The sequence below is a fragment of the Diabrotica undecimpunctata genome, chromosome 7, assembly GCF_040954645.1.
Source record: "Diabrotica undecimpunctata isolate CICGRU chromosome 7, icDiaUnde3, whole genome shotgun sequence".
NCBI lineage: Eukaryota > Metazoa > Arthropoda > Insecta > Coleoptera > Chrysomelidae > Diabrotica > Diabrotica undecimpunctata.
Window position 1 is genome coordinate 115,371,935 of NC_092809.1, and position 13,651 is coordinate 115,385,585.

At 32.2% G+C, this 13,651-nt stretch overlaps 1 protein-coding gene across 2 annotated transcripts in view; it reads right to left on the minus strand.

Moving 5' to 3' along the window:
* Positions 1 to 13,651, minus strand: part of LOC140445732 (uncharacterized) — a 124,447-nt gene continuing 110,796 nt past the window's right edge. For both annotated transcript variants that reach the window (XM_072538028.1, XM_072538029.1), the window contains exon 3: positions 1 to 11,271. In XM_072538028.1, coding sequence (XP_072394129.1) covers positions 10,710 to 11,271 — 562 coding nt within the window. In that variant the 3' untranslated portion in view covers positions 1 to 10,709. The remainder of the gene's footprint in view (positions 11,272 to 13,651) is intronic.

Here is a 13,651-nt window from a genome sequence, read left to right on the forward strand (position 1 = left end):
TCTATGACACAAAAATTGACAATGAAATTTAAGTAAACAAATAAGAATTAACGCTAAAAAATTACAAAATCAAGTTAAATATTGTTTATAGTTTCTAAATATTATTGTCAAATATTCTTTCCACTATTAATTGACGTTTTGCAGCTCCTCTTAGACGGATGTTATCTACTTCCGCTTCATTGTGGTGTACATCATAGGGGTCCTGTGGGTTTTCAATTCATTTTCGGGAAACTCAAAATCATCCCGTAGATGTTTGCAAATATGCATAACAGCACAACCAATAATGATTTTTGGAACTCTTGACAAAGATATTCTTACTGTTTACCCTAATATAGGAAATCTCTGCTTTAGCTGCCCAAATACTCTTTCAATTATCACCCTTTCTCTGGAATGAGTCATATTAAATACTTCCTCGCTTATGTTTGAAGGGTTTTTGAATGCGCATAATAACCATAAAACAATTCCATATCCACTATCTCCAAGAAGGCAAAAATTGCCTCTAAACCTATGTAAAATTTGGTAAATCAAACTTTGTTTCCAAATCCTCGAATCGTAAACCCTTCCAGGCCATTTCAGGCATATCTTCACTTGTAATTACTTTAATTGCATCACACGTTACTTGTACATTTATGCTAGGAAATCCTTTTCTATTAGTAAATTCGTCACTACATTCAATGACTGTAGGTATTTGTAATCGATTTGCACCATTTTAACCTTGCTTCTTCCATACTTTTTATGTCAGACGGAAACTTTATCCACTAATGTGATTTCTTAAAAATTCTCAGAAACCAGATATTGCTGAGATTCAGTATCACTAACGTATCGCAGAAAAATCTCCATCCTTTGTGGAGAGCAAAGTGCACCTCCTCTGGTTTCATCTAGCTGTGGCAAAAATAATCGGATAGAAAGTCTATACTTTCGCTTTCAAAACGCAATAGAACCTTACATTTACTGCGACTTATATGCTTTTTCTTTTCTTGTAGTGTTTATTTTTACGAACACATATAAGTCAACCATAATAATTATAACAGACGAAAAATATTTAAAACCACCACTCTACTAGTGTAATTATGCACACTCTACTGGCGTAAGTATTCATTTAAGATCCCTTAACAAATATTAAGGTATTTCTAATGGTATACCTTATCCTTAACCTATAAACTTATACTTTCAGTAACTCCTTGAAAATAATAGAGATTACTTTTTGCTCCAAGTAAATTCTTTTAAATTAAGTAGTTACTGTTCTTTTATTCAATTACTATTAAGTAAATACTTAAATACGAGGAGGTAAAATCAAATACATCGTTTTATTCAATAGACCCATGATGTCTAATGTAGATCTCTAAGGTCAGCACGTTACTTCATTAGATTTTTCTAGTACGTGAAACAACGCAACGGCCAGAAACTACTTCCTTTTAGTCATAAGTTTACTACTAAACTGTATCATTAGCAGGCTATACATCCAAACATGAAGAAGAATTACGCACGAAATTCAGCAGGGACAGAAAAAGATTCAGCAAGCAAACGGGAGTATTGAAGAGGAGCAAAAGTTTGAGTACGAATTAAATTAAGACACCAAAAGGGCTCCACAGCAGCCGATAAAGCCCATATGAAAGGCAAACATAAGATATAGACAACAGATATTTTAGTTAGCGGTGTGAAAACATTTAGGAATATAAAGATAAAAATGATCCACAGTTCCTGTATCTGCAATCAATAGTCTAAATTTCAACATCAAATCTAAAACAGTTGTTAAATAAATTTAGATCTATAGGTTAAAACTTGTATGTGTTCAGATAAAATTTATGTTGAACTGAATTGCAAAAGAGAATAAAACAGAAGAAAACAGAATAAAACAGAATGGAACAGAATAGAACAGAAGACAACAGAATAGATAAGAATAGCAAATAATAGTATGGAATAGAACATAATAGAACAGAAAAGGACAAAATACACCAGAATAGAACAGACTAGAAAAAATAGAAGAGAATAGAACAGAACAGAACAGAACAGAGCAGAGCAGAATAAAACAGAATGGAACAGAATAGAACAGAATAGTACAGAATAAAACAGAATAGAACAGAATAAAATAGAATAGAATAAAATAGAACAGAATAAAACAGAAAAGAACAGAATAGAAGAGAATAGAATAGAATAAAACAGAATAGAAAAGAATATAACAGAATAAAACAACATAGAAGAGAATAGTACAGAATGGAACGTAATAGAACAGAATAGAATATAATAGAAGAGAATAGAACATAATAGAACAGAATAGATCAGAATAGAACAGAGTAGAACAGAATAGAACAGAATAAAATAAAACAGAATAGAACAGAATAGAACATAACAGAACGGAAAAGAAAAAAATAGAACAGAATAGATTGGAATAGAACAGAATAGAACAGAATAGAACAGAATAGGATAGAATAGAACAGAATAGAACAGAATAAAACAGAATAGAATAGAATAAAAGAGAATAGAACAGAATAGAACATAATAGAATAGAATAGAAAAGAATAAAACAGAAAAGAACAACATAAAACAGAATAGAACAGAATAGAACATAACAGAACGGAAAAGAAAAAAATAGAACAAAATAGAACAGAATAGATTGGAATAGAATAGTACAGGATAAAATATAATAAAGTAGATGAACAGTTCACAGAACAATCTAGATCAATTTAAATAAATAAAAGAGTTTAAACATAATTGTGCATATTGAGTAAACAATATCATATTACTAAACCCAACAGAATGTGTAGAATTTTCTAAACTATTTAAAAAAATCCACTTTCGTAACTCGTAACTTCTGTTGCCAAAAATGGACCTACTATAGATAAATTTATTTCGATCGGTTTTAATGTTTAATGAGCACTACTAACAACACAATTAAATTTTACAACTTGATCGTACCAAGATTTTTACGCAAAAAACAGTAAAAGTATGAGGTTCGGGGTAATTTGTATGCAAAATTATTTGTTGTTACGCGACCAGTTTTTATGTACAAATTGCATTAATACAATATTTCTAGATTTCAACATGTAAGAAAGTTTTTTCTGCATAGATTAAAGGAATTCATATTATAAGATTGCGATCGTTGGGAATTTGTTGGTAAATGATATTGAGCAATGAATTATCAGTGCTAAATTACTCTACAAAAGTTATAGTAGAATCTACTACAGCTACTACTATATTAAATGAAAAGAACGACATCATAACACAAATTATTTTGTAATGAATGTGGTATACTTAAAGAAAGTTAACACTAGGAATAAAGTTGGTATGATTTTTGATAGAGAAACGAATAAGAATCAATAGAAGTTGTAAGAATGAGTGACAGCATAATGTCATTAAAGTTTGTACTTGATAAGGAAGTGTTGGCTGTTGTATGTATCTATAATTAAGTAGATCTGCATGACAAGGCAAGAAAAGTTCTCCATAAAGAAGTACCAACATATCAGAGGAAAAATTTCTAATAGGAAGTGATTCATCGGTGTTACTTTACGAGCCGATATGAAGCCATACAATGAGGACTAATCTATGAAACTTGAAATTCTGCAGAAAATGATATCCTGAAATAATCAATAGATATGGCGGTTGTTAACACATTATTTCGAAAGAAAGAAAGTCTACTTATCGCGTGAAAAATAAGGTAAAATTTATATTTGAATAGACCATTTCATGTCAAGAAAAGAGTATATAGGTACGTGAATGTGTTGAATATAAGGTGATAGTCAATAAACGACAACAAAATTGCTTGCGTTGGGCATTAAACTAAGAAGTGAAACCAAACCAAAATATCAAGAAAGACAACAAAAAATTAAATGGAGGATATTATCAGACTGATAAAAAAGAAATATTATTCATTACAAAAATAGCAAAAAAATGAGCCAAAATATATAGGTTCTTCTAAAAACTTAAAAAGGGGTATCAAAGAGATCTAGTAGATAATAGTCAAAGGAAGTTAAAAAAATGAAAGAAAAGATTGGAGATTGATCTTTAAAACTATTAGGTTGTCAAAAAAAAAGCCAAGGTAACAGTTGCAAATTGCAAATAAAAATATTATAAAAATTTAAACAAGTGTATGAGAATGTATATTATGATAATAGGGGAACCAAATAATTAGCAATAAAAAGATATAATATATATATATATATATATATATATATATATATATATATATATATATATATATATATATATATATATATATATATATATATAAATACATACCCGGTATTTAGGCGGCACACGCCCTTCCGGTAGGGATCTATGGAGGAGTATCACCAAGCCGCAAGCCCTTATCTCTTGCCGTACTGCTTCACCATAGGCCGATCAGATACCAGCATATTCTAGACTAAGCCGCAGATTCATTTAGAATTTTAAACTGCTGCGATAGCCTTTTTGTTTTCTGTACATCGAGCTGGGGATTTGAACTGACATCTCTCGCAGTGAAGCGAAGGAGAAGCCAGCCGCCCAGCCCGCTTGGCTATCCGAAAAGATATAATATACTTCACTAAAAAGATGTCATTTAAAGATGACCACTATTAATAAGTACTACAATGAGATGATTACTTTTGACGGTGAAGTTAAAAAGAATAGTCTTATGATCTAAAATTACTTTTGTATAGAAATGGGCAAATTGATGCTGTACAGTTGGCGTGGGATAAACAAAATGAAAGGAAACAAATGGTTTAATGAATGACAAGAAGATTTTAATAAAACTGTAAGGAAAATTCCGTAAAACTACCATTAGACATAAGAAAAAGACTCTTGATAAGGTATAGGTATAGTTATGTTTGTATACTATATAAGTATATAGCTATAATTTCAAACAGATTGCTGGTTTGTGGTTTATTTCCAATCATTACTCCAGTAAATGACCGTTTTGGAGTATACTTGTCCTCGTCACGACAGATTTGCTTTAGAATTTGCATTTAGGTTTCTCTTTGTTCTACCTAATTTTTGACGCAAGCCCAGGTTGCATTTACTCAGGGGGTGAAAAAACGTACGTTAAAAATAAGTCCGGAAATTGATAAATTTATTATTTCTAAACAACTTTATTCCATAGTTTTCACTAGGATTTTTTCACTAGTCAATACTTTCTGAGTTAATTACGAGTGAAAATGTTCATTTTTCAAAATAAAAAGAACGTTTTCAAACGATTTTTCTCACGTAACTCAAAAAGTAAGTATTTATCGAACAAAATGTTTACAGCAAAAATTTAACCTATAAAAAACAAAAAAAAATGGTGAACTTATAAAGTATGTAGATCAAGTAAAATCAGAGTTATATCTCATAAAACGTAGATTCTTATTTGTCAAATTCTAAATCGAATATTTCAACGTGAAATACCCAAAAACTAAAGCACTTTTCGGGGCAAACTTTTTGAATGTGTCTAAAAAAGCTTTATTTTTGTTTATGTTTTTTCTTTTCGTTTCTTGCATCAAAACTAATGGGCTCAAAATGGTCCCTTTTTTGGTAAAAACATAAAAACGTAAAAATCACTCGCTAATCATCACCCTAAATAAAATTATTCGTTACCAGTTTACAATTTACTTAATTAATGTATTTATTTAATTATACGATATGTAAGTTTTAACCGTTCAAAATGCTTATTAAAAAAAATGGTTTCAAAGCAAAAATAGTTATTTATGTACCAAGGGTATTAAATAGATGTTTATGCCCAGAGGGCGAAGATGTTACAAACCCGAGGGCCTCTGTCCCGAGGGTTTGTAAGTCGCCCGAGGGCATATATATCTATTAATACCCACGGTGCATACAAAATTTTATGTCATACTAGTTTGTTATTGCATCTACAAATAAATATGTTCTAAAAAATCCAAAAAATTCGATTTCATTTTGACTAGTAGACATTCTATTATCCGTGTTAGGGTGCGTTCATTACGGAGACCATGGCATGGTATCCTCGCCTAGAGTATAGAAATCTCGCATTTAAAATAATGCATTTATTTTACGTGGCGGTGGTAATATAATACCACGATACACTCAACTAAATAGTCCGATCGAGAGTCGGCGCCTCGTTATGAACGCGCACTTTTATGTTGGAAGTGCTGCGGAAATGCTGTCAAACGTGTCAAACTAAATCCGTGAAAATGCAAGATATATATTTAGATTTCTAAATAATGTTTTGAAATGTTGCTAAATAAAGATGTTTCTAATAAGTTTGTATCTTTACGCCCGTGTGGACCATAAAGTACACTATTACGTAGTTGGTAACTAAGCAATAAAACCACGATAATGAACTAGTATGACATAAATACATTTTTTTTATTTTAAAAAAAAAATGACTTTTTATGTAAATACTTTTTGTATCAGTTTAAAGACAGGTAATAAAATATAAGTTAAGTCTGTAATATACAATTTTGATATTCTTGTATTGTTTATAAAAATAATAATAAAAATGATTTTCATTAAGAGTTTAATTTTAGAAAGAAATATAATTGACTCTTACTATATTCCCGCCTCAAAATAAACTAGTAGTTGCAAAATTCCAGTATAGAATATGACCAACCCAATATTGCGATTCGCACCATTATGATATTTATTATTCAAGGTTTTTGAATGCTGGCACCCACTTTCGTTAATTTCAAAATTACTTACGAAGCAAATTCAAATTCAATCACAGCTGATTTAGGTCACGTTGATATTTAAATGTTATAAGATATGTTTTGTTAAGCTTTTGGTCTCAAAATAACTAGATTAATTTTATACACTTTTTATTTTCAACGTAGTTTTTACTCCTATTTTATTTTCAATATTATATTTCTTGCAAATATTAGTTTCGTATGGTTGATTTGTTAATAACAATAACAGGTAGGCAGCAGGGTACATTTTTTCCATCAACAACTATTTTAAACACAGAATCGTAATTAATTAAAATACAATCTCGAAAATTACAGACCAATAAGCCTCTTACCACATCCGTACAAACTGCTTACCAAAATACTTACCAACAGACTATCAAATAAGTTCAATAGTTACCAGCGGGAATGATGTTTAAAAAGCGAAATTTTGCAAAGTTTACAGTACCATAGAATATCTACAGACAATACGGACACTTATTAAAAAGAGTAACGAATATAATTATGAACCTCTTCATTTGGCATTTGTGGATTCCAATAAGTCATTCGATTCCATAGAACTATGGGCCATAATAGAAGGAATAGAAAACGCAAGGATTAATTCCAGATATAGAATACTTCTAAAACACATATTATATCACAATGAACTGTGCAAATAAACGTAGTAGAAGGTCTAACAACAAGCAAAATAAGATCGGAAAGAGGAATTAAAAAGTTAAATTGGGAATAATGCGGAAATAAAATCGACGGCAGATTTTTAAGTTATTCAAGATATATGCCGATGACATAATACTCATAGGTAACGATATAGAGAAACTACCCTATATGTCAAGTAATGACAAATCAAACTATGGAAATAGACTAAGATGGAAGTGAGATCGAAAATGTTGAAGAGTAAATATACGTAGGTAGTTCTATAGGTACTTAGCCTTACCGCCCGATGGCGCCACTACCTCAAGAGAAATCCTCTATCGTGTAAAACATTCCTGTAGACAGCTAATGTAAATTTCAGCCAAATCGGACTGGTAGTTTTGTTTCGACCGGGTGTGAAAACAGGCGTATCCGCGGATTTTAGATAAATTGAAAAAGGGCAATATCGGTTGGTGAATCAATTCTTATTTTTGGAAGAGAAATGAGGTAGCGAAATCAAAGGACCCTTGGATGCTGTATAAAATGACTCTTCCCCTTCGATGGCAACCTTCAAAAATTGGTTTAATAGGTTTCACGTGGCTGCACGTCAATTTTTGATAAGCCACGCCTCGGTGCCCCGAAATTGGCTACCACGAAGGACAAAGTGACAAAAATCTACGATTTCGTATTGACAGAGCTCTGACTGATGGTGTGCGAGATAGCTGAGATAGTAAGCATCTTAAAAGATCGCGTATATCCTGCATGGAATTTTGAGCATGAGAAAGCGATCCGCGCGATAGGTGCCGTATTTGCTCATTCCAGACAACATGCGCAACCATGAAACCACTTCAGAGCAGTGTTTGAGGTTATTTAAGTGAAATCCGAAGGAGTTTCTACATCATTTAGTAACCGTTGACGAAACATGGATCCACTGGGATACATCAGATATCAGGAACAGTCGAAACATTGGATGGCACCTGGCGATGTGCTCCAAATAAGGCGAAGACTGTACTATCGGCCGGAAAGACCATGTTCTGGGATTCACAAGGGGTGATCTACATCTACTACCTAAAGAAGGGTAAAAAGGTCATAGGGCCCTACTACGCCAAATTATTGAAACGACTTAATAAAGAATTGCAGAAAAAACGGCCCCATCTGGCGAAGAAAAAAGTATTCTTCCACCATGACAATGCACCGGCTTGTACCTCTGCCTCAGATATGGCTGAATTGGTAAAATTTTGCTACGAACTCTTGCTTTATTTACCGTATTCTGCAGATCGCTAAGCAGAAATTTAAGTCGAATGAGGACGTCATCGTCGCCACGAAAGCCTTCTTTGTAGACCATAAGAAAACGTATTTTTTAGACGGATTAAAGAAGCTGGAACATTGATGGATTAAGTTTAAGCAATAAGCACTTATCGGACCGTCCGAGTACCTAGATCAGACGATCAAACTATGTAAACAGAATGAAATGGCAGAGATAACTGGAAGAATCCAAATGGATACCTTGAAAAGCAGTAGAAAGACTCAGAGTTATGTTGAAGAACAAAAAGATACCAATAATTTTAAAGAAAAGGTTATTCAATAGTTGGATTATACCAGTTACGACCTAAGGAATGGAGACCGTGACACTTAAACAGCTATTAGCCAATAGATGAAAAACAACAGCACGAACGAGCTATGTTAGAAGTTTCTCTGAGAGACCATATACAAATTGAGGACGAGCGAAGCAAGACAAAGGTAGAAGATACAATTTTCTGATGAAAAACCACAAAAACGGTGGCTCGACGACATCAAAGCAAAGTGGGGGGAAACTGGAACAAAGTAGCACAAAACAGAGAAGAATGGAGAACTCATGGGGAGGCCTTCGTGCAGGAGAAACTGACTTACCAATGACAATATTAAACAAAAAATACAAACTTGAGACAGATATCTCGACAACTTTTAAGGACTACAACAGTACATAAGATAAAAGACAATTACCAGAGGAAAATAATTAGACGAGGATACATTTGTACGTCAAGGGACAAGTAATAAGACAGGTAACTTCCAAAAAATATTTGGCAGCAAATATGAACAGCCAATGTACCCAAAAAAAAATTTTATTAAGGATAGAAAAATTGAAGGATACAATCATAAACATAAAATTATTTTTTTACAGGATCAGACCTCACTCTGAAATTCAGAATCCAAATGATCAGATTTTATGTTTCCTCTCTCTTTCTTAATGCTGCGCCGAACAATGGACTCTGAAGTAAAAAAATAATATGTGCCTTTGAGATGTACAAGAGGTACTTTGAGCCCCTATCGCGCATCAAAATGCTACAGGGGAAAAGGGATAGACTGGAGCATTGGAGCGTAGTAGAGTGATTCCTGTTTTACACGAAATAATACACCTCCCTCCAATGAATTTTACATCCGAACATCTTTCTAAGGAGTGAACAAGTCTCACAGGCTGGGTTGCATCAAATTGCTTGCTTGTTTGCTGCAATAACTCTAAACAGTACATAGGCCAGTCTTCAGAAATTTCGTACACGTAACTGATATTTAAAATCGCCGGTCTCTTCGAGCATTGTTTCTGAGAGAACGGTTTATTCTACATAAAAAGTGCTAATACAAATTTTTGTTTAAAATTATCATAGTTCTTAAGTGAATTTTTTTTCTACTGCGAATAGACTCTTGGTAAATCGAACTTTTCTATTTTCCCCCCTACGAGGGGAAATCTCAGGGTAGGAGTGGAAAACTTTTTGCAACTTTCTTGGTGTCCCAAAATTGGCATCCTCAGCAAAATTTAGCTTGTTCGTATTATTTTTAGAGGTTCAGTGGTATTTTCCTCTCTGACGACTGGGGTAACAGTACAGTAAAAATAAACATTTTGGCAAAGACACACAGAATGTCATGAGCTCGCCACTTCAATTTAAGAACTTTAAAGTTTTAAACTATCAATCTCCTATATGAAACCAAGAAATTTAGAAGATGATATGTAGTTTAGAATATAAAAACTATTATTAGTAGCAATAGTTAATGTAGTTTATCTTTATCAATTCTAATTTAACTATACATTCTTGTTATATAATGTAATACAATTGTATTGTCTGTGCCCTACACTGTCAAATTTCACATTAATAAAATACAGTATGATACAAAAATGGTTTAAAAAATGAAGTATAGTTTTAGTACCTGTTAAAATGAAATAGGAGTAAATTTAGGTTTCAAATAAAGAATATTATATCATAAAAATAATCAATGCATTTAACGCTATGAATCGATCCAATCTATCTCGTCCTATTAATATCAGCCTTGAGTGCATTTAAGCCACTACTGATAAGAGAGGTAGATCTTGAACATCTTAATCTAAATTATACCAAAATCACATTCATTCTATGCTGACTTTGATTCTTCATAAAATATGTACAACGTTCTGACATCAGAACCAAAATTATCTTTATCCTAAAAACTAAGCTTAACTAACTAACTTAAGGCCATTAGAGGTTCCTCTAGTTCTTTAGCTTTCAGTTTTTTCAGACTCTTTTGCATATGTTTCTTTTCTGGCTGAAGTAAAGCAAGTTTCCTTTTTGATTTGGAAAGTTTTCTTTCTAGAACCGTTTCAGTAGTGGGATGCTCTAAATCGATAAGTGTCAAGCTTTCGATAATATTTCTAGGGACAGGTCTTGTAGCTACTTTTTCTTCTTTGGTATTATCTTTTTTATTAGTATCATTCTTTTTGGGGGCATAGACAACAACGTACTGTGAGTAGGATCTATCATTTGGTGTATTTATATCTGCAAAATCTCTAAAATTAGCAAATTGCTCGTGCTGATATGGTTTAGGATTGGACTGAGCTGCATAATAATAAGCTGGTCTACCATGGCCATTTTGGAAGAAGGAATCATAGTTATTATAGTTGGAATTTTCATCGTTGTCGTTATAAAAGGTTCCTCCTGGAATAACTCCAAAGTTTCCTGATCCCAAGACAGCAGCGTAGTCGTTCTTTGGTGCATTATAGTTGTAGTCATCCTTATAACCACTGAACCTGTCAAAAGAAAATGTATATTTAGTGTAATTATAAAAAATCGTTAAACATTTAATACAAATAACACATTCTATATAGTGATAGCTTGAATATTGTTATAATCTCTTCGCAATCGAGACGAAATGATAAATCAAAATTTTAAGGAAAATAGAGTCTAAAGGACAACTATATCATTGATAAAAAATTATATACTGTACGAAAGTATTATACAATGAACAATAATCTAAAATATGAGTAACAGTTATCTAATTGTGTATTATAACTTTGACATGTTGGTGTATTAATCCTTTTAAGTATGTGAGCATGAGTAGTTTGCTATGGCCTATGCATAAACGGGCCAATGTCACCGGATTTGTCGTATTTAAGATCGGTAGAATCCAAGTTTCACTTTGCCGATTAATATTTTTATTTGATTTGAATGATCAGCAGGACTAACGTTTCTTTATAGTTTGTAGGCATCAACATATGTAAGATTGTACTTATTATTCAGCTATAGTTTATGGAAAAGGAGATATAAAGAGGAGATATAGATTCTATACTCTAAAATATTATGATTTAAGCCAAGTTGCTTTAATAAAATGTTGATATCAAAAAATATACAGGGTGTTAAAGTGGAAATTAAAAATTTTATTCTTCTCTATAACTTTCATGTTTGTGAACATTTATGTATAAAAATTTACTATTGGATGCTCTTGAGTATGAAAAATTATAATTTGGTACACACTTTGATGTAATTGATAGAAGACGCCACATATTCTACGTATGTGGCATACATTTGCACTTAATTTTTTTGCTCTTCAAGTTAGCGCTATTTGTGTCAAAAAAAATTTAAGTTACATTATTTTAACTAAAAGAATTGGCCGTGTTAATAACTTAAATACTCAACAGTTTTAGAGATAATCGCATTTTAAAAATCAGCTGCATGGTTTGGGTGGAGGTTGGCGTGAGGGTTAGCGTGAGGATTCGCGCGGTGGTTGACGCGAAACAGTTAGCAAATAATATGCCTTGTTAGATTTTTCAGGTTTTTTTTGCCAGCGTACTTAGGCAGTTCCAGTACATCTTTTTGGTCATTTATTGCTTTTTCAAGTGTTTCAGGGGGTTTGTATTGTTGGCTGTAAAGTCTGTTTGTTTTTAGTTTTCGTTTGTTAGAGCAACGATTTGCTTTTTTCAAATGATGTAATCTTTTATCAATTGTTCTTTGGTAGTGATCTGATTTTTCTTTTAGATTGTTAATATTAATACCGGTTACTGTTGGGTTTCTGACTATTTTTTATTCTTTCTAGTTTTGGATCTAGAATAGTTTTTGCTCTGATTAGTTTATGGTCGCTGCCTATTTGAAATTTATTTATTACACTGACATCTTCTATTTTGGCAATCTTCTTGGTTAGAATGAAGTTAATTTTATTCATAGTCCATTTTCTGTTCGATTTATCTTAAAAAATGTATTTCCCTTTCATTTCTCTCGCCGACTCCATACTTTTCCATGACTTGTTCGTTGTCGTTTTTTTCCCACCTTGGCATTTAAAGTCGTATATATGTATATATACATAAGAAATACTGGATATTAGTGACTGTCGATATAAACAAACAACACAGTTTATTAGGGCTGCAGTCAGAAGTTTGGCCGGGATGTTAAAGAAACACTCTTTTGACTTTTTGTCTAGCTTTCGGAATTGTTTTATTCCTTTTTCAAGATACTGTAATATAGATAAAAAGAATATGTAAATATTTACAAAATATCACAATTCGTCATTGCAACTTACTACTCGTGTTGAGATTATTTATATATATATATATATATATATATATAAATGTATATATATATATATATATATATATATATATATATATATATATATATATATATATATATATATATATATATATATACAGATTGAACGAATTTAAAACGGAACATACAATTTAATATATGTCTGTTTGAACTGCATTTGAAATAGTGGACCAATATAAAACTTGGACAAAAATAAATCCATACCCAGTGATAGACATTGTATAAAATATCGTTCAACTATCTGTCTCCTTTAAAGGAAAGAGGAGCTTGCCTAATAGTCGGAGAGATAGAGCCGAAATTTTGGAATGATCAGTAATATGACATTTCTCTATTGGAATATATTCATTGTAACTGGGTTAAGACTTTGCCTTACAGGCGGACGCCCCTCGTGGTACAGGGGGTGGCTATACAGGGATGAAGTTGTCATTTTTTTCGGAAAAATTAACGATCGATAATATGGCTGAAAATTTGCCCAGAGTAAGATCTTGGTATAACTAGACGAAATCCCAAAGGGCGGACGCGAGGTGGATACATAAGGGGTGGCGGACAGGGGTGAAATTGCAATTTTTTGGGGAAAAATTAACGATA